Source organism: Strix aluco, chromosome 12, assembly GCF_031877795.1.
Source record: "Strix aluco isolate bStrAlu1 chromosome 12, bStrAlu1.hap1, whole genome shotgun sequence".
Classification (NCBI taxonomy): Eukaryota; Metazoa; Chordata; class Aves; order Strigiformes; family Strigidae; genus Strix; species Strix aluco.
In genome coordinates, this window is record NC_133942.1 from 5,565,405 (window position 1) to 5,590,985 (window position 25,581).

A 25,581-nucleotide genomic window follows, 5' to 3' on the forward strand; every position below is an offset into this window, starting at 1 on the left:
TTGCCGAGATTTAGGGGGAAGCCCAGGAACCAAGATGCTGTTGTGTCCCCCCAGCAGGATGCAAATATCTCTGCTTCCTCCTGGGGTAAATCAAAGGGCCAGCTCCTTACTGGTGTAAATCAGTTGAGCCCAATCCTTTGCCCAAATCTTGTGGATTTATTTGGTTTTGACCCCACTCGGTGCAACTTGGGAGGAGTAGGAACAGGGAAGGAAAGTTTTGGTTTGGTGCAAGCTTGGGGACAAGTGTCGCCAGTTTGGGGACACCACCACCAGAGCATCCTCCCTTCAGCACCTCGGAGATGGCCGGATCCTGCCCAGGGATCACACAGCAAGTGCCATGGATGCAGAGTGACAGTCCCACAGCAGTAGGAAACAGCCTAAAGGAGGTGGGAAAAGGATTGGAAACATCTTTGGCTGTGAACTGGGGATGCTATGCCCCACGGGTGAGGGCAGGAATAACCAGCCCCTGGGGGTGCAGGCAGCTGGGAGGAACAGGCAGCTTTGCCACACTGCCCTTATCCATCCGCTCCTTGGTCAACACGTCCTTCCCACCAGCTACACAGAGTCCAGGAAGCAGCAGCTTACAAAAAAAGAATATGATCTAGGCAAATACACACACAGTTCACATGTGATAGCAAGTGGAGCAAAGGAAAATTAATCAAGGTTGAAGATTTAGATTAATTTTTAGCCAAAACCTTGTGGCAATGCTGAACAAAATGACCCGCAGGTTTTTATCTCCCTTCCCTGGGATTGTTTTTAAAGGAGAAATGTTGCTGTTGGATCCCAAAGGTGCTTCCTCGGAAAGTTGAGGGACTGCGAAAAGGGCTAACAGGGAGGGAAGAGGCCGAAATTCAGAGTCACAGTGTTTGGTCTTTTACCCCCTTTGACAAAAATATTCTGGCAATGTCCATCCTGATCTCACAAAGTGATGATTATATAGATGCACACCAGTCTTGAAAGGGCTTTGTTGCTACCAAAACATCTCAGGGCGCTCTAATGTCCTGCAAAAAGTTGGTATTCCAGCAGTTTGGCATTTTTGACTCAAAAATGGCTGTTGGGAACCCAGCCACAAGGCTTGGATGTGCAATTCCCACCCGGGCTCTGACGGTACGTACACCTCACCAAGGTGTGCTGCCCTCTTCTCAGGCTGCAGCAGTGCAGGCAGCAGGGACCAAGCTGGGAAGAGCCCTGCAAGGTGCAGGTGAACCAGGAGCTTGGTGGCATCCCCAGATGCTGCTCCTGCTTGTCCTGGATAAGGAAGGAGATGGGATGGTTTTCCTGCTCCTTACACCTCTTCCAGTCCTGAGCAGCAGCTGCAGGGTGCAGAGAGCCTCTGACACCACGAGCCCATCACTACATGCATCTTTGGCCTCTGCCCCACATAAGGCCTGTCCCGAATCCCCTTTCTGCCCCTGGAGAAGGGTTCTCTCCTTGTATGCATTGATGGCCTGATCCTGCTTTATCTTGTAACACTGGATAAGGTGCTGGAGCATTGAGATTCAGGTACAACCCAGCAGTCCCAAGCAAATCTCTGCCTCTCACTGTGCCCATGGGGACCTTTCCATAAGGGAAAGGACTTTTACAGGCAGGAACAGATCTAAGAACAGCAGGAACCCACCTTTAGCCAAGACATCCAGCTCTCATCATTATCACACAGCTTTCCAGACCCAAACCTTGGGCTCATTACACAGGCAGGGCTCTAGCCATCAAAGGCCACCTTTCATTTTACAGAACAAAAATCCCCAGGCTGCCAAAATAAGTAGACCTCACACCATCCTATGAATCAACCTCATTCCCAATAAAGCCATGGAAATTGGTATTTAGTTTGGGGGGGTGGGTGCAAGGGAGGGTCTCAGCCCAGGTTTGACCGTGGCTGGTACCACGTTCACACGATGGAGGTGGCACCTCCAGACCTGCTGCACGTGCGCCTCTGGTACAGCTGCGAAAATGCTGCATGAATGAACTGTGCCTTAGATTAGATTATGGGAAAATTAGTCTTTGATGATGCTGTCATTAGCAGTGGCTCTGTAATGTGTTTGCACAGGGGCGGGAGGAAATTAAGCAGGCTAGTTAAGGATGAAATAGCTCCCATTTCCCCACATTAGAGCCTGGCAGGGTTTTAATTGAGGCAGAGGAAACTTTCAGAAGCATTTGGGAGCTGAAGGCCAGGGTGTGATCCTTCACACAGTCACCAATTTGATCACCATGACTGCTCCTGCTGCTGTGCCCCAGGGAAGCAAGGTCCAGCTCAGGGGCAGGGGGTCCCCACCATGGTGTGGGGGTGCAAGGGGGGGCTGGAGAGGGTTCCAGCTGCACATAAGCATGACAGTGACATCCTAGGTGAGACTAGTGGCCCAGATTGCCACAATTTTGTAGGTGAAACAACCCAGAGCAGCATCATACACTCAATTCAAGTCATCCTTGGGCTCTCGGCTGGGAGAAATCACCTTGCTCCAAAGGTGCTTTGGGAGAGCATTGAGTGGTCTCCAGCCATCAGGGGAAAAAACCCACAATTCTTCCAACAGCATTAAAAGCATTTATGCTTTTAGCCCTCTCAAGGAAGTAATCCAGCCATCAGCGTATGGGAGCACCCTGGAGACATTAGCACTCTTCCCGACAGGCTTGACTGGCAGGGGAATCACACAACCCCCATTTTGCCAGCTCAAACTTAGCACAGCGCAGAGTGCCCTTTTCTGCTTTCAACCCAACTCGGTGCCCAAAACTTCCTGAATTATGACCCCTCCCATACTCATCCTGACCTCTGCAGCATCCTCACCAAGGCAGGAGGTTAAATGCATCAGCCAAGGTTGCCTTCAGGATCAGTACCTCAACACGAGACTTCAAGCTGTATTTTTATTTCCCGAATAGAAACCAAGGAAGGACCAGGAGGTACAGCCAGCCTCCCTGGAAGTATCAGGAAGGTGTGGGAGACCAGGATTTGGCCCACATACCCTGCCAAAGAGATTCTTGGGGGCTGTGATTTTGGTACAGGTCGTGGCTGAATGCCTCACAGGTCCCTGGGCTGCTCCCATAATAGAAAAAAACAAAAGTCTTATTCCCTAGGTTCTCAGATGCTGTTTTATCCCCCAACCCATTCCCCCCCACCAGGATAATCTTGTTGTTTCAAGCTTGCACCAGCGTGAAGAGACTGGAATGTGGCTTTTTATATGGAGTGCAGAGCTGTCTTAGAGAAGGGCCATCTGCTAGCCCAGCTCCAGCTCACGTTTCACTGGAAACATCCCGAAAGCTCTGAGAATGTGCTATTCTCAGTGGCGATGGGGGAATGAGATATGTCAGGGCAGGGGGCTCCTGGTGCGGATCAGACTGTGTTGTTCCAGCTCCTGCCCGCCCCAGACCATCAACCATCTTGATGTCAGTCCTGAAATATCCATGGTGGGACTAACCTCTGAATGGGAGCTCAGCTCTAGTTGCATCAGCCGGAAACATGCACTCCTGTGCCGGGAAGAGCAGCGCATGTAATGCTGAGCTGGATGAAAGCAAACCTGGACCAAACCCCTTTAGCAGCCAGCTTTAACTCAAGACATCACCCTTGAAAGGCTCCTGACCTGTATGAAGGCACCCCACTGGCCCCAGTTTCCCTTCTGCAGCCCAACTGTGACTCTCGGGACACCCCCAGCTCTCACTGTAGCAACAAGATGCCAGCTCTGAGTCAATCCCTTGGTGCTCAAAGCCCAGCAAGCTCCCGGGCAGGCTGCAAATACACATCTCCAAGCCCTGCATGCAAAGAACCATTTCAACTACTTGTTTTGTAGAGACGCTTCAAGTCATGGGGCAGTTTCTGCCTTGGGATTGTCTCCGAAGTTACCAGGTATTAGGATTAGGTGGGTGAATGCCCCCTATCCCTCTATCAGCCAAGCACTGCTTCCCAGGCTCATCCCATTCCTCTCCCTTGGCTTGCCTGACCCCATGACACCAGCAAACCCAGATGAAAACTTGCCTTAGAGACAAACCAACACATGGCTGCAGGCTTGTGTGCCCAGTCCCATCAGCAAGAGATCCAGCAAACAGCCCATGGGTGCAGGAGAAGCAGGATTGCCCCATGGGGGTCAGCAACACAAGGGAGCAACTGGTTTGCACCATCCTCAACAGCATCTCCTGGAGGCTCTGCAAACATCCAGCAAACCCCTCTGTGGTGAATTTCTCAAGAAAAAGGGCTCAAGGAGCCATCAACTCCCTGCTGCAGGGATGCACACTCCCCCAGCACACCCTGTATGCACACACGCGTCTGTGTTGCATTGCTCGACATCACCCTGGATATCCCAGGCTGTTTGCTGGAAGGCAGCCACTGCTTCGCATCTAGTTACCTGGTTTCCCAGCAAACAAACTGGAGTTCAAATCCCCTGTCTCTGTCATTGCACAGGGGCAGGAAAGCTCTCAGCATCTCCCCACAGCACCGAAGGATGTTTATCAGGGACTGAGTTTTCTTTTCCTTTTTTGCTTCCTTTGAAAGCTGCCTGCAGAGATGTGAAGCAAACACATACCCAGGGGCACCCCCAGGCACTTTCCCTGCTGGAGAGGAGAAGAGGAGAGCCAGTTTGGCTCAAAAAGCAGTAGAGCCAGTTTGGCTCAAAAACCTGCCTCAAGCTGCGGGGAGGGCTTGCTCCAGGGCAGAGACCTGCGAGGTCCCTGCTATCAAGGACTGTGTCTCCAGATCGCATCTCTGTCCCCATGGCAGTCAAGGCAGGGGAACCTTGCATCCCCCTGACCCTGCAGCGCTCCCGGCTGAAGGCTGAGGAGAAGACCCTGGATTTTGAGTTTGAGGTGGTCAGTGCCCAGTTTAACCGGCGGGGCCGTTACGCCCTGCAGCTCACTGTGGAGAACCCGCTGCTGCAGGGCTCTGGTGCTGGTGTCCGGCTCCGCGTCGACAGTGGGGACATCATCCAGAGCAGCACTGGCACCACTGACACCATCGAGCAGAGCGACCTCAACCAGATTTACTCCTTCCAGAGGAGGAAATTCACCTTCACTCTGCCCAGAGGTAAGAGGCTGGATGTCATGGGGTAGGCTGAGCGGGAAGGTGACCCAGAAGCATGGCTCTGCAGCAAGCACAGCCTGTCTCAGGCTTGAAAACCCTTGTACTATGCCCACACCTTCATGCCTGCAGCAAAACCCTGAGCTGGAGCCAAAGCTGTCTGAGCTTAGTGGGGTGGATGGAGAAGGTCCAGCTTGGAGAGTGGGGCCACCATCACCACCGATGCAAACACCAAAAATCTAGATATATCCAGGCTGGATAACCCATTTGTTAGTGTTCACAGAGCAAAACTAACCAGGGCTGCTGATGGATGAGCCCAGGAGATGCTCCTGAGACCACCAGCCCCCCTAAGCAAGACTTCAACCCCCCACCGTTCCCAGCAGGTTTCTGCAAGAATGACAGGAACCATGACGTGCGGCTCCGCATCGAGGCCCTGCACTTCCCTGGGAGGGCAGAGAGGATGAGGATGAGCAGGCAGGTGGGCGAAGCCTTCTTCGCCATCTACCCCCGCACCAACCAGCCCCGGATGAAGCTCTCCGCTGGGAGGGATGAGGACTGGTACCGGTACAGCGCCGTGATGGCTTTGCTGCGGGTGGGCAGCGAGCAGCCAGCGATGCACTGTGGCCGGCTGGCCTTCACCGCGTCCCTGCACGAGCACCGGCCTCCCACCACGTTGACTTTGGCCCCACCGCTCCCCGCTGGCACCCAGGAGGAGGACCAGCAAGCAGCAGGCACAGCCCCCACACCAGCCCCCCTGGACATCCCTGTCCCCAGCCGCTCGCTCCGTACACCCGAGTCTGCTTACCACTCGCTGCCCACCGAGGGCCGTGCCTGCTCCCCCGAGGTAGGAGAGCTGAGATTTGGGGATCAGAGATCCTTGCTCCAGCAAAACTAGAGCAGACCAGTCTGCTTAGGACAGGATTTGGCCCTATGGTAACTAGATGGCCCCACATAAGCACCAGGTGGGATAGAGGCAAAAAAGAAAGGTATCTATGGCTTTTAGGGGGTATCTTTGCTAAACAGCAGATCCCTGCCTCAGTTTCCCCTCCCTCATTCCTCAGCATTGCTGGGTAGGAGCCTGGTGTCTGTCCCTTGCCTGCCACCAAAGTTAGGGACCCTCTTTGTCCAGGACATGAGCAAGCTGAGACAAGCTCAAGATGCAGACAGGGTCTTGGTGAGACAGCAACCACCCAAGCAAAGCCAGTAAAGAGGGTCTTACAGTCAAACCATGCCCAGAACTTCAGGGAAAGATCCTTTATGGGGTATTCACCTGGCTCTGCCTGCCCCAGCATGGTCCAACTCAATGCTAATCCTCCCCTACCAAGCACAAGTCCCGCAGCTTGCCCCAGAACTCACCCACGGCACCTGCAGCAGGACCAGAGCCTCCAACTCATCTGCTTAACCCACCCAAACCCCCCTGACCTTCCTGGCTGGTGCAGGGCAGCCCCTCCAGCAGAGACCCCCAGGGAGGGTGACACCCCCCAGCATCACTCTCTTTTTTTTTTTTTTCCTGAGGCAGTTGGAGCTGTGGAGGAGCAATCTCTAGGGATGCATGGAGGGTCTCTAAGTCTAAAATAAATGTTGGGGTAGTTATGGCTGGTTTAGTTTTTTGTTGGGGTTTTTTTTTATTTCTTGCAAAACTTCTGCCCTTGAAGGGTGAGGTCCTGAGCCCAAGTATTAGAGAATGTGGGGGCAGATGGTATGGGGGATATGGGGGGGGACGGGGACTGGGAAAGAGGTGTTGGAACTTAAATCTGGGCTTTCAAACCCCTTCTCTTACTACCAGAGGCTGCGGGCTGACCCTGTGCTCAGCTCCTCCCTGGAGCTCCCGGGTGACTCAGCAGACGAGCATCTTTCCTCCTCCTTCTCCTCTTCCTCCGTTCCTGCCCCAAGGCGACCACTGAGCTGCAGCAGTTTTCACCTCTCCTCATCGGACTACAGCCTGGATCTGGCCTCTTCACCAGCACAGGTGAGTGCAAACGGTGGAGAAGGCACCATCCTAAATTAATAACAAAATGCTATTATTCATAGTAGCTTCCCGTTAGAGGTGCTAGAGAGGAGATGGAGGGGTGCAAGGGGACGTGGCCACCTTCATCCTGTCCCTGTCCCAGCTTGGTTCCAGCACTGCTCCTGCTCGCAGACCATTGCGTTCACAGCCTGGTCATGGGGATGGGGGAATGAGACATCAAACTCTGCATTTCTACTACCAAAAGGCAGCCTTGTAAGCTGGCCATCCTCAGACAGTGGATGGTGTCTCCTAGATCTTAAAATGCTGACTGCAGGCATCTGGGGCTGACACATCTTAAATGTTTCATCTTGCAGCTCAAATCTAGACTTCTAAAAACTGCAGGAACCATAGGGCAGGGCTACCATAGTCCAAGAGGCTGCATTTCTTTTTCCTTAGTTATGTTGAAAGCTGTCTAAATAAATGGAAAAGACAACCCTTACCCCAGGGGCTCCATTTCCTGCATCTCACTGTAAGAATAACATGTCTGTGGATGAAGATGTCGTCTATGCTGCTCTCAGAGGTGTCTTATACACCTGTGAAAACATTGGTTGAGAAAGCTGGATTACAGCACCAGAGACGGGATTGATCTCATGAACCTTCCCCAGGCATTCTCTGGGCTCTCTTCTCCTTCCAGGGAGCCCCCCATGTCCTCCAGCTGGGCTGGTGGGAGAGCTGGGGATGGTGGGTATGACGACAAGGTCTTCTGTAGCATCTGGGCCACCAGCAAAGGCTGCTGGCTCAGGGATGGGGCTGGCAGCCCTCGCTCAGCCCCCCAGCTAAGGGCTCCTGTGGTGGAGAGGTGACAAGGGACTCCACAGGTGGTGGCTTGTGTCTGGGATGTGGTCACAAGGATGCCTCAGTGCTCGGACATGTGCTTCTGTGTCCTGGTGACTATGTTGGTGTGGCTGTAGGGTAAAAATTGGGTTAGCATCCCTCTCCCCCGCGGTGTGCTGTGCACGGGGGCTACCTGCTGCTGCAGTGCTGCAGGACACCTTCGTGCCTCGGCTCTTTCCCTTGTACAGGATAAATGTGTTGCTGACGGCTCTGGGACACTTGGTCCGTGTATTTCACAGGAGTTACGGGTGCTCGAGCCCTGCTGAGCTGCTCAGCCCCTCTCCAGGGCAGCTGCCTGCTCCTTGTGCTGCAGGCAAGACGCTGAGCATTGCAAACCCTCAGGATCCTGGAGCAACTCCTCACCCTTCACAGCACTTTGTCTCTCCTGGTTTTCAAGTGGATGTGCTATCCCTGCCCCGATCAGCCGAAAATATACTGGCCAGAAACACTTATTAGCGAGACCTGATTGAGTTTGCTCAACAAACGTCTAGACGGAAACTCTTTCGAGCTGTGGAAATCGATAGCAATCAGCTGGGATGCGGAGCGGGATGCGGAGCCGGGCCAGGGGCGTAAGGCGAGGCATTAGCAAATGCAATTTTGCTCCTGGGCCCCCAGAGAGAATGCAATAAATCACCTGCTGCTGATGTCACTGGGCAAGTATTTGCCAGGGTGGTTTTTATTTAAAAATTAAAAGCTGAGAGGCGGGGGGATGTTGGCTCCCCGCCCTCCTGGGAGGGCTGGAGTGATGGAAAATATGTTGGAGAGTGGCTGAACTGTGCTGGGTTATGGTGAGGGGGGATGGACCAGGTGGAGATAAGAGTTTTAATCTCCAAAAGCACTGCTGGGATGCTGCAGCCTGGATCTGGCAAGCTGAAGCTATGGGAGCTGTTTGTTAGTCTGGAGCTGTTTTGGCTCTCAGTGGTCCAAACCTGAGGATCTCAGAGCATCACATGGTGATCCTGCCAGTGCATGGTGAAGGTGAACCCTGAACTGAAGTTTGAGAGCCTAAAGATCTTCCTAAAATCAGGCAGGACTTGGGTGATCAATAGTTTGGGGAGTCGGTAATGCTGGGGCATGGGGAGGGGCAACTTCAGAGGGGTGAGGAGTCCCATCACAGGCTGCTGCTTAGGCCAGAGTGCTGAGAAATCTGGAGGCTGGGGTATCACATCCATCTGTTCTCCTTTCCCAAATGGCAAAGTCATGCAGGCGCATCCCAGTGGGTGACCAGCTCCTTGACACGGCCTCTGTGCTGAGCATCTCATCTGCAGGACAGTGGAGGTGATGGATGGGTGCTGAGCTCCACCCAAAAGGCCAAGGCACAGGAATAATGATTTTTCTCATCTCACCGCAGCCTGCAGATAATGTATTCCTAGGCACGAAGCGGGAGGCTCTGCTGGCTGTTCAAATGCCTCGTGCGTGTTGCAGAGCCAGACGGCTCCCTAATTGTCCCAGGACCTGGACACGGCACCGAGCAGATCGATAACATGCCATGGATGATCTCTTAGTCGCTGAGATGGCTGAGGCTGAGCCTTGGAGCTCTCAGCCCCAGGGATACTTCCACCCCCAGGCTGGCAGGGATGGAGGAGAGGGGACTGGGCTCACCAGGACCTTTGGGGACTTTGCAGCGGAACACAGGGCTCAGTTATGGGCAGTCAGCCCCGAGGTCAGCATAAGTCAGTCCCTTCCTCTGGGAACTATTCCCATTTCACATCCAGCAGGTCTGTGTGGTGCTAGGGGGAAGGAGCCAGCTTTTGGAGATCTCCTTGGCAGTTGGACTTGGTTGCAAGCCCACAGAAGATGGTTTGTTTCCAGTCTCCCTGGACCAGCTGGCAGCGAGGCGCCCATCCCAAAACAGCAATCTGTTGCTGTCAGGGTACAAGGAATCGCAGCCTTTCTGCAGCAGGCAAATGGGTTTGCACACAGCTTGTGTTCCTGCTCGGTCTTGCTTGTTTACCAGGCTGCAAGAGCATAGGAGTATCAGGCAGCCGGGTGAGACGCAGCTGGTGCTTCCCATGTTAAGCACACCCCATCCACGCTGTGCAATGCCAGCTGTGACTCATGGAGTTTCAACAGGTCTGAAAAATGGGACCGAACCTGCTCCTGGCTCCGCTTACGCTGTGCTTTATCCCTTCGGATTCCCCATGGAGCTAAACAGCTTCCCTAGTACAGCATGTACGGGTGCAAAGTGACTTGGTGTAACATAAATCACAAGGACGAACAAAAACGTTCCCCAGGAATAACGACCACCTTTATTTTTTAAGCAGGATACAGAAGGTAAAGCAGAGACTCCTCAAGCATCAAGTGTATTTCAGGCACAGGGACCTGGGGGAGTCTGAGCCACAGCTGGATTAATTTTGGCCCCTTTTTGGGGGGAGTTCAGGCTGGGGCTTCCTTAATGCATGCGGGTGGTATCTCAGGAGTCCCTTCCCCCCTGGCCAGATGTGGATGACAAGCTGTGAGCTGGATTTGCTCCCCAGCAAAAAGCAGCAGATCTAGCAAGCTAAGCCCAGGTCTGGCCTCTCCTGAATGCTTTAAATCAAACCCAGACCTGATTGCAAGCCTGGCTCAACCATCTGCCTGTGCTGAGGGGCTTAGGGGCTGTTTTGGGCTGAGACATTGAATTTCTGTTTGTCTGCAGTGGTAGGAGGAGCAGGGCTGCAGGGGCAGGGCAAGGGTGCTTGTGCAGGGATGCGGATGCCCCCACGATGTGCCCCATCTCGCCGAGCGATGATGGTGGATAAAAGCTTCTGTCTTCTCATCACTGGAGCGGCAGGGCTGGGGCAGAGGTCTCTGTTAGCGGGTGATGGATGGCGTGTGTCTCCTGTCTGTCCCCCGGCCGGCTCATCCATCACTCATCCCGATGACAGCGGCCGTCACAAGTGAGGGTGGCAGGGGTCCAGCCCTCCTCCCCAGCCTGCAGCCCTGACGGCAGGGTGAGGGGCTGGAGCTGCCTCCACTCACTGAAAGCCCAATGAGGCTGAAAAACAAACTTTACTGGCAGGGCTCGCCCCGGGATGCAGGCAAGATGAATAACGCCGCTCCGGCGAGCAATTTGTAGGGCTTTGAAAAGCTGTCAGCCCAGGGAGGAGCACGCCTTGACGGGTTCATCGGGGACTTCGCCTTCCTCCGGCAGTGCCCCGGCTCTCAGCATCCCTTGATCAACCCCACTCTATGCTGGAGGGAGTGGGGAGCAAAAGGGGACCTGAGGCAAATGGTTTTGGGCTGCCGCTTGCATAGCTTCAATTTACGGAAAGATTTTTTTTTTTGAGTGTGAAATGGGTGTTCCTGGTGATGTATTGCAAAGAAATTATATCCCCTATCAAAATGTTGGGAAGCTGAGGCTGCCCAGCCTGGTCCAAAACCCCTGTTCACCGCATGTTTCTCCCTGCCCAGGTGGAGATCTGGCATGGAAATGGGCCAGCACAGAGTGGCAATTCACATTTTCTTAGCTAAAATGGAGAAAAATCTTCTCAGATGGAGAAGATGGATCCTCAAGAGGTTTTCCAAGCTGTTTCTTGATTTGCTTGTCTGTAAAGCACAAACTCTTTGGCTGCTCGGAGGAAACGCAGGCAGGAGGAGCGGCTGCTAGCTCTAATTCCTGCAATTTAAGTCATCATGTCCCTTTAAGTGTCAAATAACTGCCTTGATAAGAAAAGCAAATGGGGTTAAAAAGAGAAAATTGCTCCATTTTAAGAGGTGGGGGGGAGGAAATTGCACTGATGCCACTGATAAATATAGCAAGTGTAAAACTCTCCTAATGGAGCAGACGAGGTGATACTGGGCTGGCGGCCCATTTAATTATTTGACAGGTGAATTGGGAGTTTTCTACATAAATGGAAGGAAAATGAATTTGGCAATTTTTAGCCCAAAGGGATTCCCGGCCTGCGGCAAGGGGGGTCCCCAGGGAAATCGGCTCGGAATCAGCATTCCTGTGTGCCAAGGGGGGAGAGCATCCTCCCTCCTGTCACCCCAAAACCGTCCTGTGATCTTTAATGAGCTCCCGCAGGGTCCCCTCGAGGAAACATCTTGCTTAAAAATAATAGCAAGAAGAATAAATCAAGCTCAGCCCAAATCCAAGGGAAAAATCCCCCCATCCCTGCTGCTGACTGGGAAGTAGGAGCAGAGCAGCGGTGTCTGCGTGCAGCAATGGGAGTTACTGGAGCAGTGGGGAGGGCTGGGACTGGCAGGATGAAACGATGAATAAAACAGTGTTTGCTTTCCTGCATCGCTTTTCTTCCTCTCGCTTTTTGTTTTGCTGGGGATCTACTAAAGGGCTTTAACCGCTTGGGTGTTTTTCTTTGGAGGGTGGTTTGAACCTGCTGCATGAAGGTGTTGGGAAATACCCCCTGTAATACAATTGGGTTCGCTTCAAAAAACAAGCTCGGGCTGCCTCAGGCCGTTGGTGGAGCTGAAGTTCTCCAACCATATGGCTGTTTATCTTAGGGCTGTGTTTTGAGCTGCGTTTGCCAGAGTCTAGAGCCTTTGCAAGGGGGAGGATACCCTTGCTAGCTCCTAGAAGTGGAAACCATGCACGTACCTCCTCCTTTCATTTGGGAAGCTGATGGCTGTTCCTTGCCTTGCGCACCCACCTCTGTGTCATCGTAGAGGCTATTTTTCAAGGGCAAGGTCTTCTCTGTCAGATGCTAATTGTAGGTATCGTTACAGGGGGGCTGTGTTGTCCCATCCCATGCCAAGCAGCTCCAAGGCATCAGGGAGCAAAACCCTAGCGGTGTCTGAGCAAAGAGGGAGAAAGCATGCATGGCTGGACCCAGCAGGGTAACACCTTCCCGTGCTGCATCAGCAAACCGTGGATGAGCCCACATGCCTTCCACCAGTGCAGGGAGATTGTGGCATCGTACAAAAGCACTTGGCTTTGAAGGGACAGCATCCCGCTACAACTGCATCCCTGCTTGAAGGACCACGGTGCTGGGGATGTCCATCGGTGCAGCTCAGTGCTCCTCTCCCACGGGTGGGAGCAGGGGTCGGAGGAAGAAGAGTGCTGATACTGTTTTAATCTTCCTTTTAACTGTAATTGCGTTTGGCTGGCTCCCCCGAGCTTGTTCCGGGAGATGCATTTTTCCCGGCTAGATTGCTTTCCTTGTTTTGCTCATTGGAGACAGGCCGGGGCCTGTGTCATGCCAGCTATGCATTAATAGAGCCTCAAATGAGATTTCACAGCCTCAAATCTGATTAGCGCCGAGGCTCCGGTTGCTTTGGAAAGCAGGGCAGACAGACGAGGAGCCGTGATGCTTGTGGGGGGGTGCAAAACCATACGGATGTGGGTTGTCAAGCTGTACCCTAACACCCCGGGCTCACAGGGACTGACGCAGAGCCTGGGGACATGGGAACAGCAGGGCACGGGGCAGCTGGGATGCAACACATCTCCCACCCCCTGAAAACCATGAATTCAGGGTGCTACATTGTCCCTCATGCAGCGTGTTGAGAGAAGGCTGCCCTGGGTGAAGCAGCTGCATCCACTCACCCATCAGCCACCAAGTCCTTGCTGTAAGCCCATATTTCACCCATTTTGCTGCCTGATGATGTGTAAAACCCCCCTCCCCATGCCTGTGCCCGGAGGTGCGTGCTCGCTCACTGCTGTGATGGAGACCAGCGGCTGTTAGCTGGCTGTTTGTCCTTGTTACGGGGAGATGTTCTGCTGTGTCATGGGTGGTTTGGTGTACTCTTACATCCCAGAGCCCTGAGGTCCAGCCCTGAGACCTGCTAGGATGTCCCAAGGGACACGTAGGGACCCATTCCCCTGGCTCTGGGATGTCCTGGCCTGGCTCTGGGATGTCCTGGCCATGCTCCAGCCCTACCTTGTGTTTAGACCCCCCGTGACACAGCGCTGGAGGTGTAACCTGTGGCCTGATCCTGCTGCTTGTTTAAAGCCAATTGGCACTTTATTTCCCAGCCTCTCGGCTGCCAGGGGAGGGGAAGCGGCTTGCTAGTGTTTAGCTGCCATAAGGAAGCTTGAAAGGAGCCTGGGGAGACATCACATAGGAAAACTCACACCAGCCCCAGTCCATCTTCGTTCATGGAGCCTACTATTATTTTATGAAGTCTCAGGAGGAGGATAAAGCTGACACATTCCCAACAGCCGCTCATAAATTGCAGGGGCAGGGAGGAGCTCAGGGCTGTGAACGTTCCCACCATAGAGGAGCGGATCCTCGCTCCCGTGGCAGCATCGCTCCTGGCTTTAGCCAGTGCTGGAGAGCTTGTGGGGCTCACTACGAAGGACCAGAAGGGTCCTAATCCTTCCATGGTAGGGCAGAGGTTGGTGTCTTCCCCTGCAGAGCAGCGGTGCATCATCCCAAGGAGCACTGGCAGGGCTGTGTCTGGGGTTGAGGAGGTGAACGCTGCAGATGTACAGCCCCAGGCGCTCACCTCTGGTCTTGTGCTGTCCAATGCACCAGTGAAATGAAACCTGAAGGAGCATTCTGCAAGCACCAACCTTCTGCCAGGGGAAAATGCAGCTGTGGTCTCCAGCTGTGGGCAGGGGCCAAGCCGAGATGGAGGAGCCCCTGTCCCGCTGCAGTGCCATGCCTGGAGGTCCCTGCTGGCTCCCAGCCCGGGCTGTCCTCCCCGAACTAAACGCTGGGCTCTTGAGGCTATTTATGTCTTGTCAGATCGCAGCCAGAAGCAATTTAATCTTGGCTGAGAGCTGCTGTAGAGGAGCTGCCTGGGCCCCGATGCTTCTTTCGAGATGATAAAGAGTTGATAGAAAAACAAATTATGATCGTGGCAGCTCAGGCACCGTTAATCAACCTCCCCACAACATTGCAGTGTGAATAATTAATAATCATCGTTAAGGATGCTTTAAGGGTGGCTTGGGGTTAAGGTGCTGCATGGGATCAGGGCTTTGGATTGTGCGAGATGCTCGAGTTGCTCTGCAGGAGTCAGTGATGCTACAAGGGAACCTCAAGATGTTTTAAACATGTGTCCCCAGCTGAGACCCCTGGGGACATGGGAACTTTATTTTTTCTCTGCCTCTTACATGTTACAGGTTGCAAACTCCTGGATGAGAGCACTTGGCTTGGCAGGAATGGGGAAGTTTTGCTTCCCACTGAGTAAGAGAGCTGAAAAACAAGCGTGGGCTCTACCTGGAACTGCAGGCACCCTCCTTTCTGGAAGAAATACTGAGTTCCCTCCTGGCTTTGAATAGTGACTGGGGGTTTTTTTTGGTAGTTAATCACAGCTTTGCTGAGGGTTTTGGGTACCAGTTGCCTGTAAAGCCTGGCATTGTTCATGCCTGCTATTTTTAAAATGTTTTGTTCTCCTGCTGAGTTTTACTTAGCTTAACGGCTCGTGAATTTTCTATTAAAACCCCTTGCTAATTATCATGCTGTAACCATTGTTGGCAGTAAAACCTACTTGGCTTTTTAGGGAGATATAAATATAAGTGGTGGGTATGAAGATGTGCACTAAGAAACCTGCTTCTGTTATCTGAAATGTGAAAGAAAATAGGGAAAACATAGGAAAATGTCCCAAAATAATGATCTGGAGCTGGAAATAAGGGTGTGGTGTGGGACACCGATCCGGCATCACAGCTTAGGTCCTGGGGTCCCCCAGAGCAGGACTCCATCAGCAAAGCTCGGAGGTGTCCATGCATTTCAAAACAAGGTTGTTTCCCAGCTCTGCCAGCTGGAATTCCTCTGGATGGGGTTTTTAGTGAGTATTTGGGGTGAAAATGCTCACTAAAACTCCAGAGTTGGAGCCGGAAAAGATGCTTTCTTGAGAGGAGAGAGGAGTCTCCAGGAAGAGCATCCCTGCCTGCCCTGCCTGCACACCCGTGCATGCTTCCTGCCTGCAAACCTGGCCCCCTGCCTCTTCAAAGCCCCCAGACATCCTTGCCCTCCCTCGGTGATGCAACTTGTGTTGATATAGCCCAGGGGTCTTAAACACGAGTCTGTGCTTTCCTCCTCCTTCCCCCAGGTCCATCCCACAGTTTGCCCTCTTTGCCGATGCTGGATGGGGCAAAATCATGCTATTTTTTTTTTTTTTTAGGATAATGTTTATGCCCTTCCACATCCATCCCTTCTCCCTTCCTCTCTGGAAAAGCTTTGGGAAGTTGTCAGGACTTGCTGTGCTGTGATTTTGGGGGTGCAGGGAGAGCTGAGGTGCTCAGACAGAGTGTGGAGCAGCTCTGGCCACCAGCAGGAAGACCCTGTGTCTGTGGGGAGTGACATCCCACATCAGGCCAAGAAAGCCTGTAATTTCCCCTCTCCATCAGCATCGCTGGGCAGGGGGGATAATTGTCACAGAGATGGAGCCTGGGGTGGGATTGAAATCCTTCCCCGCCATCCGCTCTGCAGGTCAGGGAATCCTCCTCCACTTTTTCTGCTCCTTCGGTGTCGCTTTCTGGTTGTCACAGATGCCGAGTCTGTCCCCAGCACCCAGCCCCAAGCTCCAGCTGGCTTCTGAGCTGACAGCAACAAAATAAGGGAGGGGGGGAAGCAGAATTAAATGTTTTTCCAGGCTGCTGGTGGTCAGAGCATCCAGGTTTCCATCCCACAAGCGATCCTCAGGTTTGGGTTTGTAATCCCCCCAAAGTGGCCGGTCACTTCCCTGCTGAAAAGCCCATCACCACTGCAGCTGGGTGGCCTCAGGAGAGATGAGGGAGAGGTCTTAGGACGAACCAGCCCCTCATTACAGAGTTTGGAGGTGAAGCCACGTGTCGGAGGGGATTTGCAAGCAGCGGCTTTGAGAAGCCCGCGGGGTGGTTGCTGGGCTGGAGCTCTTGGTTCAACCCCAGGAGGTGGGAAGGATGCCCGAAGGGTTTGCTTTGCAGGGTCTGAAGTGGCACAGGGTGGGTTTTAACCCCTTGTAGCCACAGCACTATGCAATATTAAATGTATTAATTCTGCATGCTGCCCAAGACGGTGGCACGGCGACGATGAAGCCAGTGGGGGACGGTGCTGTCTCTCACTTGGACGGGGTGTGATGGGCATGGGGATGGTCCCCCCCGCGGGTGAGGAGTGGCAGCTTGTGGCTCTGCTGCTCCTTATCGCATCAGCTGGTGGGAATTAATGAGCTTTTCCCCCTGGACTGGGCTGAGATCCCAATTCCTGCGGAGTCCCTATAAATTGCAGAAATGCCTGGGCTGACAAGAAGGGGAAGCAGGGGGATGGTGGGGGCCGGGGGGGGTGGGTGTTGGCAGGTCTGAGGGCCATGGGGAAAATGGAGGTTCTTCAGATGGTTAATCCCTGTTTTGGTGACCTGGCTTGGGGCCTTTGGTTGGACCATGGTGTAGCTGGCCCCCATGGGACCATGCTGAGCAGGGATGCTGGGCTGTTTTCAACCTATGTGGGATGCTCTCATGCTGCTGGGTGGCCTCCCAGAGGGCCTGGCACCCGTTATGACCCTGCCGTGGCATGGTGACATCCATGGTGCACCAGGGACACCACCTCCCCGGCTTGTTCTCCTCCACCCAGGCTTCCAGCATTAAACAGGGGTTGTGGGGACAAGTTTAGGTCATGGGGATGTGCTGGGAACACCATATCCCCTATCTGGACTCTCAGCATTGAGCTGGGGCCATGGGACCGAGGTTGGGTGATGGGGACATGCCTGCAGCTTTGCAGGAGCAATCAGCCACTCCTCACCTTGACATCTCTCCTGCTTGTTACCAGCAGGTATCCAAGTCCCCCACCAGGACAGAGGAGCCCAGGCATGCACAGGTGGCTGGTGGAGGACACATGGCCCATGTGGGGAAGGAAGCCATCACCGTCACACTCCATGGTGCCAGCAACCTGCCGACCACGCGGGACGGCCGGGTGCCGTGGCCGTATGTTGTCATGTGAGTACCCAACGTCTGCAAAGGGGGACAACAGAGATCATGGGGACACGGTGAAAGGGTTTAGGAGCTGTCACACTGTTATTAACTCTTTGCAAGCCCTGGGGAGGGTGGAAACCTCTTCTGCGGTGACATGCACAAACATCACGTCTGTGGGATGCTCGGTACAGGGAGAAGGGCCCGGACTCCTCACTGAGATGGGGGAAGGCAGGGGATGGGGTGCTTTGACTCGCTGGGGCGTCAGGAAGAAAGCATTCCTAATATTGAAAGTATAAAATGATGTCAAAGAATCCACAGGGTAATGCTGCCTGGGTTTCAAGAAGATATCACAATAAATAAAAGAGTGTTTTAATAAATAAAACAGAATGCTTGGGTAAGGAGAACGTGGCTCCTCATGCATTATGCATGTGCCAGGGGACTCAATTAGCTGGTCATGCTTTGGTCTGTGTTAAGAGGGAGGCTGCTCTGCTCGGCACTGCTGCGGGGTGAACCTGCGATCCCAAAGAGCCCTTCCAGGAGGCAGAGAGGCTTTGGCATCGCTTCCCTGGAAAAGGGGAGAGAAAGAAGCTGTTGGTGACTTCGGAGCATCTCCTGGCTGCAGAGTTTGGTTTCTCCAGGACATCTCCCTGGGGCAGGCTGGTACCCAAGTGGGTGCATCAATGCCAGGGGACAGGGAAGCAGGGCCGGGACTCATCCACTAGGGACAGTCAGCAGCCGGGGCTGTGTAAGCCTGGAAACATCTTCTCTGCAAGTGCGTAGAGCAAACTGTTGCTTGCTGGGCATTTTCCAATGTAGAAACCCTGAGCTCCGTGGTGAAGGGGGTCCCAAGGTCTGTCAGTGTGGCACAGTATGCCTCTTCTCCATGGTGCCTGCTCCCAGCCGCGTCAGACATCCCGGAGGCTCCCTGGGCAGGAGGGATGTGGCTCTCCATCATCGGGCTTTCAGCAGCTGGGGCTGGCTGGCACCTGCAGCCCGGTGGGAACCGGCTGGCACGTGGGCTGGCAGCCCAAATGGCCGGCCCTCCATCACCCCTTCCCCTCTTTCTTACCCACCCTGTGCCAAGGACCCGCTCTCTGCCCCGACAGCCCGAGTAACTCCACTGCAGGAGTTGTCTCTATTTCCATAAACCAATTATACCCAGATAATCTCAGGAGATTTAAACATCAATATCCTAAATGATAGCACGAGGGTGGCGTGTGATTGTTGCATCTCTCTTTACATTCTGGTGCTGCTCCATCACTGCATTGCCATGGTAACAGGGGAGTGATGGAGGGGAGGGGAGGGTGATATTAGGGATGCAGGACACATGAGGGGCCTTTTAGTAACCATAGTGAGGGAGCCAAGGCAGAAGGGAATCAGTTATTGTTTTTCAGGGCACTTGCTTTTGAAGGAGAGTAGCATGTTGCAGTTAAAAGGTGGGTTTTTACGGACGGGAAGCAGAAGCAGTCAGTGGATGTGCTGGTGGGGACCTGGTGGCAGTCAATCCCCCGAGGCAGCTGGGTACCACCAGTGGAGCCAGCCCGCGCTCAAACCGCCGGCACCCAGAGCATCATCCCCCAAAATCAGGAGTGGGATGGGAGGAGGGGAGCAATACCACTCACATCAGTCCTTTGAGGCTGTCCCAGCCGCTCGTGCCTGGACTCAGCATCCCACAGCACTCCATAGTTGTGTGCATCATTTCCAGCTCTCGATGCAGAGGACTGGGGAGGCAAAGGCTTAGCAGAGTGGATCTGAAAGACATCAAGCAGCAGGAGAGCCTGCACAGGCATCCCGATGGGCTTTGGTTGATCCCTGCTCTGGAGAGGATGGGCCTTCTCCTCCAGGGATGTTTTGGGGACCTGACAGCAGCTTGGCTCTGCTCCTCATCCTCTGAATGTTGAGCAAATCCCCCCTCCCTGCTTTCAGGGGCACCCGTTGGTTTGCTCTGCATCTTCCTTCCACTCCCTCATGCACGCAGATAAATCGCCCCCGGACCGACGTGATGCAGGGATGACCTTGGTGTGCTGGAGCCAGGTGTGTTTGCAATTAACAGCACAAAGCGCCTGGCTCGGGCCAGCTTCTCCTCTCCATTGAGTACCGCGGGCGGGTGCAAGTGCCTCCTCGCTTCTTCCTTTCTGCTCTTTAGCACTGCGAGAAGAAACTCAAGGTCGCTGCTGAATGCGCCATCTGCTCCCAGCCTGGGGGATGGGGACTCCGATGTCCCCCTGCCTGAAAGTCTGCCTGCGCAGGCAGCAGTCCTGGTGGTGGTGGAGATGGGGTGCTCCACCTGGGAAGGCGTTAGGGTGTTCCTGCAAGCAAAGCCTTTTGGCTCTGCAATGTACCCAAATATAAACCAAGGGGCTCAGCTGATAAGCCCAGAGCAAGGATGTGGGGGAAGTGGGACCAAGTGGGGTCTTTGGGGGTCCCCTCCTCACCCCAGGACCAGGCTTAGGTCATGGTGGGATGAAGATGGACTGTTAGAGGGTCAGGAGCAACGTAAAAATCGGGTTTCTCAAAGGAGAGGGGAAATTATAATTCTTCCTCTCGTTCTAATCTTTTCAGAAATTGCTCTTATACCTCTCTGATTTATTTATCTATATTTATTTACCCAAACGGCACCTGAGACCCCCCAAGCTCAGCACCGAGCACAGTGGGGCTGCGTGGTGGGGGGGCAGCATCGCCTTCCCCAGGCCCGGATCCTGCAACCGCCGCAGAGGTAACACCCTGGATGTCAGTCCTGCAAACTGTGGCCGTGCTGCACAGGATTTTTCTTCCCCGAGAACTATGCACCTACACCACTACATTGCCTCTGCGGGGATGTCAGCCCTGAGAAATAACTCACCCTGTAGAGATAATAACTTATAATGCTGGATAAATAAATATTTACGAGGGCTGGGCACAGCCCTGCCAAGCCCTTTGCTGGGCACCTGGGAGTCACACGCAGCGGGGAGGCTGCATGATGCTGTCCCCAAGCACTGTAGCTGAGACGCTGATGTATAATAACTCCCCGGGGGTGGCCGTCTTTATCTTTTATCTTTATCTTTTATCACAGCGGTGGGTGGCTGGTGCATCCCCGCACAGCAGAACGAAGCGCTTGCCCTGGAGCAGGCAGGGAGGGATGCAGAGCATCAGAGGAGCATCTTTGGTCCATCCCAGCCATGTCCTGCCCCAAGGCATGCGATCCCCAGGGCAGCTGTCTGCAGCGCCTGCTTGCTGGAGACCCCATCTCCTGCCCCACCAGCAGGTCTGGAGCTGGCTGGGGTGAGGAGGAGACATCAAACTATCTCTGCTCTCCACCGTTCCTGCTGCCCCCGGCCTGTTCATTTGATTTTGAAGCACATCCCCATGTGTTGTACTGTTGTGGGTTGTTTCCTCCCCCCCTCCCTCCTCACTTCACAGTTCTTTTTGAATGCTCTCTCATCCTTAGGCAAGTCTATAATGAAGGGGGCCCAGAGCAGCTTGTTCTCACCCTCCTCCTCCTCCCACCCCCCCCAGCCCAGGTCTGGCTTCATTCGGACTCCAAGCACGTTGCTGGTAGAGCAATCCCCCACAGAGCTCATTACTGGAGAGCCGATTTTCTTCCAGCCCCTCCACAACAGTGCCAGGCCGATGCTAATTCCCACCTGGCAGAGCTGGCCTGCTCAGCGCCATTCCTGCTGGATGCAGGTGGGCTTCGCTGGTGGGGAAGGGGACACGTGGGAGATGGGAGAGGAGCATGGGAGGTGGATGCAGCGTGGCTGAGGGTCTGTTAGGTCTTGTCTTCAGCAACAAGAGGGGATGGAGGTTTTGCAAGCATAGAGCATCCTCCCATCTGTCTGAGATGAACCTTCTCGGTCCCACCACTACCTGGAGCTCACCCTACAGCTGGAAGGACCTTTATCATCTCCTTTCCCCCAGAGCTGGAGTCTCCAGCTCCCAGGGTGTGGCAAAGTGCCACCATCTGCTCTCAGTCACCACAGTGACTGATGTAAGCTCTCCCTAAGAGCCGTGTTGGCTCTGCTCCAGCAAGAGCTTTCCTGGAGGAGCCAGCACCGGACATTTTATCATCTTAATATCCAGAGCAACCCGTTGACAGGGCTGGGGCATGTGTGTCATGTTGGCCTGGTGCCACGTCACCGTCCCCCTTCACCCCATAGTCAGGGATGGAGAAGACTTGAGGTCACCATGTTACCAGGCGGTGGGACTCTGCTGTGGTCTTGGGATTCCCAGGATAACACCAAGTGTCTCGCTGGCCAGCGGAGACCCCCTAAAAGATCTGCCAGACTCCCTAATAAGGGGGGAATTATTATAATTAGCCAAGCTCATGAGTAATTGATGATCAATTGATAAAAGTGGGAGGAACAACCCCAAAAAGCACTGATGGTGATGGCCCTGCACAACTGCAGATGAAGAATTATCCAGGGCCCATAGTCACTAACGCCACTCTAATTATTGCTCAGCCCTGTTATGTGCTGAGTTTAATGATGGTGGTCGTTAACATTCAATCTTCTCTCTCATTTCCCAGCAACCTCCTCCCTGTCCCTTCATCAATACAACTGGCTAATTAGCCTCCGGGGTCTGAAACAGCCTTTCGGATAAAAGGGTCTGCAAACCGCATCACTGGGGGCTCGATAGAATCTGGTGGCCAGGAGTAAAACCATCCCCGGACCCCCAGCGCAGCCCCCTCAGAGCAGGGGTAGTTAAGGGTGGTGGGAGGGTGGGCTGGCCACTGTTAGCTGCACCGAGCAGGTATGGTGCTCGTCCCTCTCCCAGGCTCAGCTCCCTGCTCACACATTCCCCTCTGTCACCCAGTAACCGGCCTGTTTTGCCTCTCTTTTCCTCCCAGTAAGACCAGCAGAGGGGCTAAGCAGAAGCTGGAGGCGACCCATGCATCCTCGGTGCCCACCCATACACCCACCTGGGAGGAAGAGGTGACAGTGGAAATGGATGCTGAAGATGCGGGCTGGGCAGGTGAGAGCATCAGGGGACTGTGGGGACAGGGATGCCGGGGACTGGGACACAGGTCTCATCTCATCGCAGGGTTAATTTTGGGATATTACAGAACCTGTGCCCCAAAGCACCCCAAGCATCACCCAGGCAGAGGGTGGCCATGGACAAGCCGTACCCTGAGCCCTGTGTGGCTGTGGTGGCTTCAGGGCATGACCAGGAGGGACATGCCACCAGATATGTGCTGCAGGGTGGGGCAAGTGACAGTGCCGAGCTCCAGGTGTCCTCCAAAGCATCCCATGCGAACTGGAATCGAGGGAGAGCACCCCAAATCTTTCCCTGCTGCCATCCTGACACTAACACCTTGCATCAATCAGTTGGACCCACATCATGGTGCTGTTACTCCCCTTGCAGGGCTGCTAAGTCTGTAATTGTAATAAAACTCATGGTATTAGGGTCTGGGATTTGATTATAATCAAACCCTTGCAAAACAAACTGTGGGAGCTAATCTTCACATCATGCCTAATCCCATTAGGCCCTGACCTAAATGAAATCCAGGAGTTTTTGATGTAGTCTGAACCTGCCCCATGCAGTACTGGGAGAGATGCAAGGAGACCCCCGGCCCCTCTCGTCCGCCTCCCAGCATCCCCCAGATGTTCAGAGGTGTTCATCCCCCTGATGTTCAGACCAGGGCTGTCATTTCCACGTGGAGCTCGCACCTTTTCTTGCCCAGAAATACACTTTCCATCCTTTTCTCGCCCAGCGATACAGTTTCCATCAGCAGGGCTGCGGAGCGTGATCTATCACCAGTGATAACTAGCAGAAAAGATACTTGCTCTCGCTCGGCCCCAGAACGTTTTCTCTTGTGCTCTTTCCACAAGGGGCTGGAAGAAAATCTCCATAGAAATTGAGCACTTGCTGAAAAGCACAAGCTCGGGAAAGCGTGGTCCATGCACTTGCCTGGTCCATCGTCTTCATTCTGGGGACACGCACAACCTGTGGCATCACCAGGCTGGCCAAGCAGGAGTTAAGGCGGGTGCCTCGGCACAGTCATTAAGCTGGGGGAAGGGAAGCCCAAGTCTTGATGGCAGCATAAAGAGAGGGCGGTTTTCCTTTCCATCAGCTCCTTTTTTTTTTTGATAAAAGGCTCCTGCTCGTGCTTGTCAACTAAATTGCAGCTTTGCTTTAAACTAAGGGAAGAGCTGGGGGTGCCAGCACCCGTGGGGATGATGCTGCCATGCTGGGGGGACAGACAGGGACTGGATGTCCCCAAGAGGGCTGATGCCATGGTGGCAAGTGTCTGCAAAACCCACCTGTGGGCTGTGGGCTGACCCCGGGGCAGGGAGGGCTCAGAGCAGGATCACACCCTGGCAGCTGAGCAGGGTGGTCTGGAGCCAGGGAGGTGGATTAGGTGGGTCAGTGGGAAATCCTGGCTTCTTGAATGGGAATCTGAGCTGTGTTGGTGCCAGTTGTTCACAGGTTTCGTTTTCTTGGAGATGCCTTGGACATGATCTCAATGGCTCCTTGGGATGCACGTGTGTGTGCGCATATAAACCCAGGAGGGGTGTAAATCCTGCCCCTGTCCACCCCACCATGACCTGCGAGGGGAAAGGGTTGCTGAAAATGAATCAATCCCCCCATCGCCTCTGTCCCTTTTTCAGCCAGACCTTCCCCAAACCTCTCCCCATCTCTTTGCCTGCTCTCATCCCTTCCAGCCCTGACTCTCACCGTGGCAGACAAAGCCACCAAGGAGGCACTGGGGACCTTCCAGCTGCCGGTGCGGCACCTCCAGCCCTTCCAGCCCTACCATTGCAGGCTGGTGCTGGTAGGTACGGCTCCTGTCCCTCATTTCTGCTGTTTATTCCTGCATATAACTCTAATTTTCAGCTCAGCTGTAGTTGGAGGTTGTGGGCAAAGGGACCCTTGTGTAATGCCGTAGTCCCTGTGGGAAACCTGAATTTGGCAACCTTGGGAAGGTGCTCAAAGAGGCTTGTGAGCAAAGAGCTGCCCGGGCTTCCTGCGAGGTGGGAACAAGGCAGGCGTTGTGCTGGGCTTTTTAAATCTCCGTTAAGAAAATGTGGAGGAAAAGCAATGAAATTGCAAGCTTTTGCCCTCAGTATCCTGGGGAAGGAGATGCGGGGCCAGGCCATACATCAGAGTGCTTGTTAAACAGGGACCACGATGCATTAATTACTGCAGGCAGGTACCCAGCCATAGAGAAGCCGCTTCCCAAGCCCCTTGGTGAGGATTTCTCTGTCCCAACCTGTTGACAGTCCCAGGGACTTGGCTGATAGCTCCCTGTACAGATGAGACCTGGCAAACTCTCTCAATACTTCTCCCAAATCAGCCTCCCCTACGCTCTGACTGGCAGAAATAAGTTTCCTCTTTCCTGCACAGAGACTGGGAGTGATTAAATATTTAAATGCAGAAGGATTTATTATATTGATCTTTTCCGGGAAGGCTCCAGGGAACAGTGAGCTTTAATTATTAGTTGGTGCTTTATTGTCGGTGATGGGCCGTCTGCACGCCCAGCGCCAGCGTTTGGTGGCCTTGACCCTTCCTCTTCCCATGGTTTGCTCTCCTTCGCAAACAGCCAAGGACACAGGACCCCGCAGGGACAGTCCTGCACGTCACCATCATCCGCAAAAGAAGCTTCATCCCTCGCTGCGATGGATTGAGTTTTGTGGCCTTGGAGGTGAGAGGTGGCCCTGGGGACAGGAGGTGACAGGGGGGTTCGAAGAGTCCTGGATGGGCCAGAGCATCTCAACTCAGGGAGGATGCTGCTGCACCTTGTCTCCCGCTCTGGCAGCTGTTGATGCTGATTTAGGGCAGTTGTTTTTTCCCTCCACATTTGCTGACCCCTCACCATGGACACCCCCCACCTCCCAGGTGCTGCTGCAGGGGCTGTCCGCCCCACTGGCCACCCCCTCTGGGGCCCTCGTTGCCGTGGCCAGAGTTGTGACCAATGTTCAGGAGTACAAGTGAGTGATGGCCATGGGGGGCTGCTGATGACTTGGGTGGGGGTTGCTGAGCTTCAGACAACCTGAACAT

At 53.9% G+C, this 25,581-nt stretch overlaps 1 protein-coding gene across 1 annotated transcript in view; it reads left to right on the plus strand.

The window, feature by feature from the left end:
* The first annotated feature begins 4,689 nt into the window (after window positions 1-4,689).
* The window catches only part of CCDC33 (coiled-coil domain containing 33), a 45,160-nt gene continuing 24,268 nt past the window's right edge, over window positions 4,690-25,581 (plus strand). Inside the window, exons 1-8 of the mRNA XM_074836934.1 lie at window positions 4,690-4,999; window positions 5,377-5,837; window positions 6,780-6,962; window positions 17,465-17,628; window positions 22,430-22,554; window positions 24,246-24,355; window positions 25,124-25,225; window positions 25,420-25,511. Coding sequence (XP_074693035.1) covers window positions 4,690-4,999; window positions 5,377-5,837; window positions 6,780-6,962; window positions 17,465-17,628; window positions 22,430-22,554; window positions 24,246-24,355; window positions 25,124-25,225; window positions 25,420-25,511 — 1,547 coding nt within the window. The remainder of the gene's footprint in view (window positions 5,000-5,376; window positions 5,838-6,779; window positions 6,963-17,464; window positions 17,629-22,429; window positions 22,555-24,245; window positions 24,356-25,123; window positions 25,226-25,419; window positions 25,512-25,581) is intronic.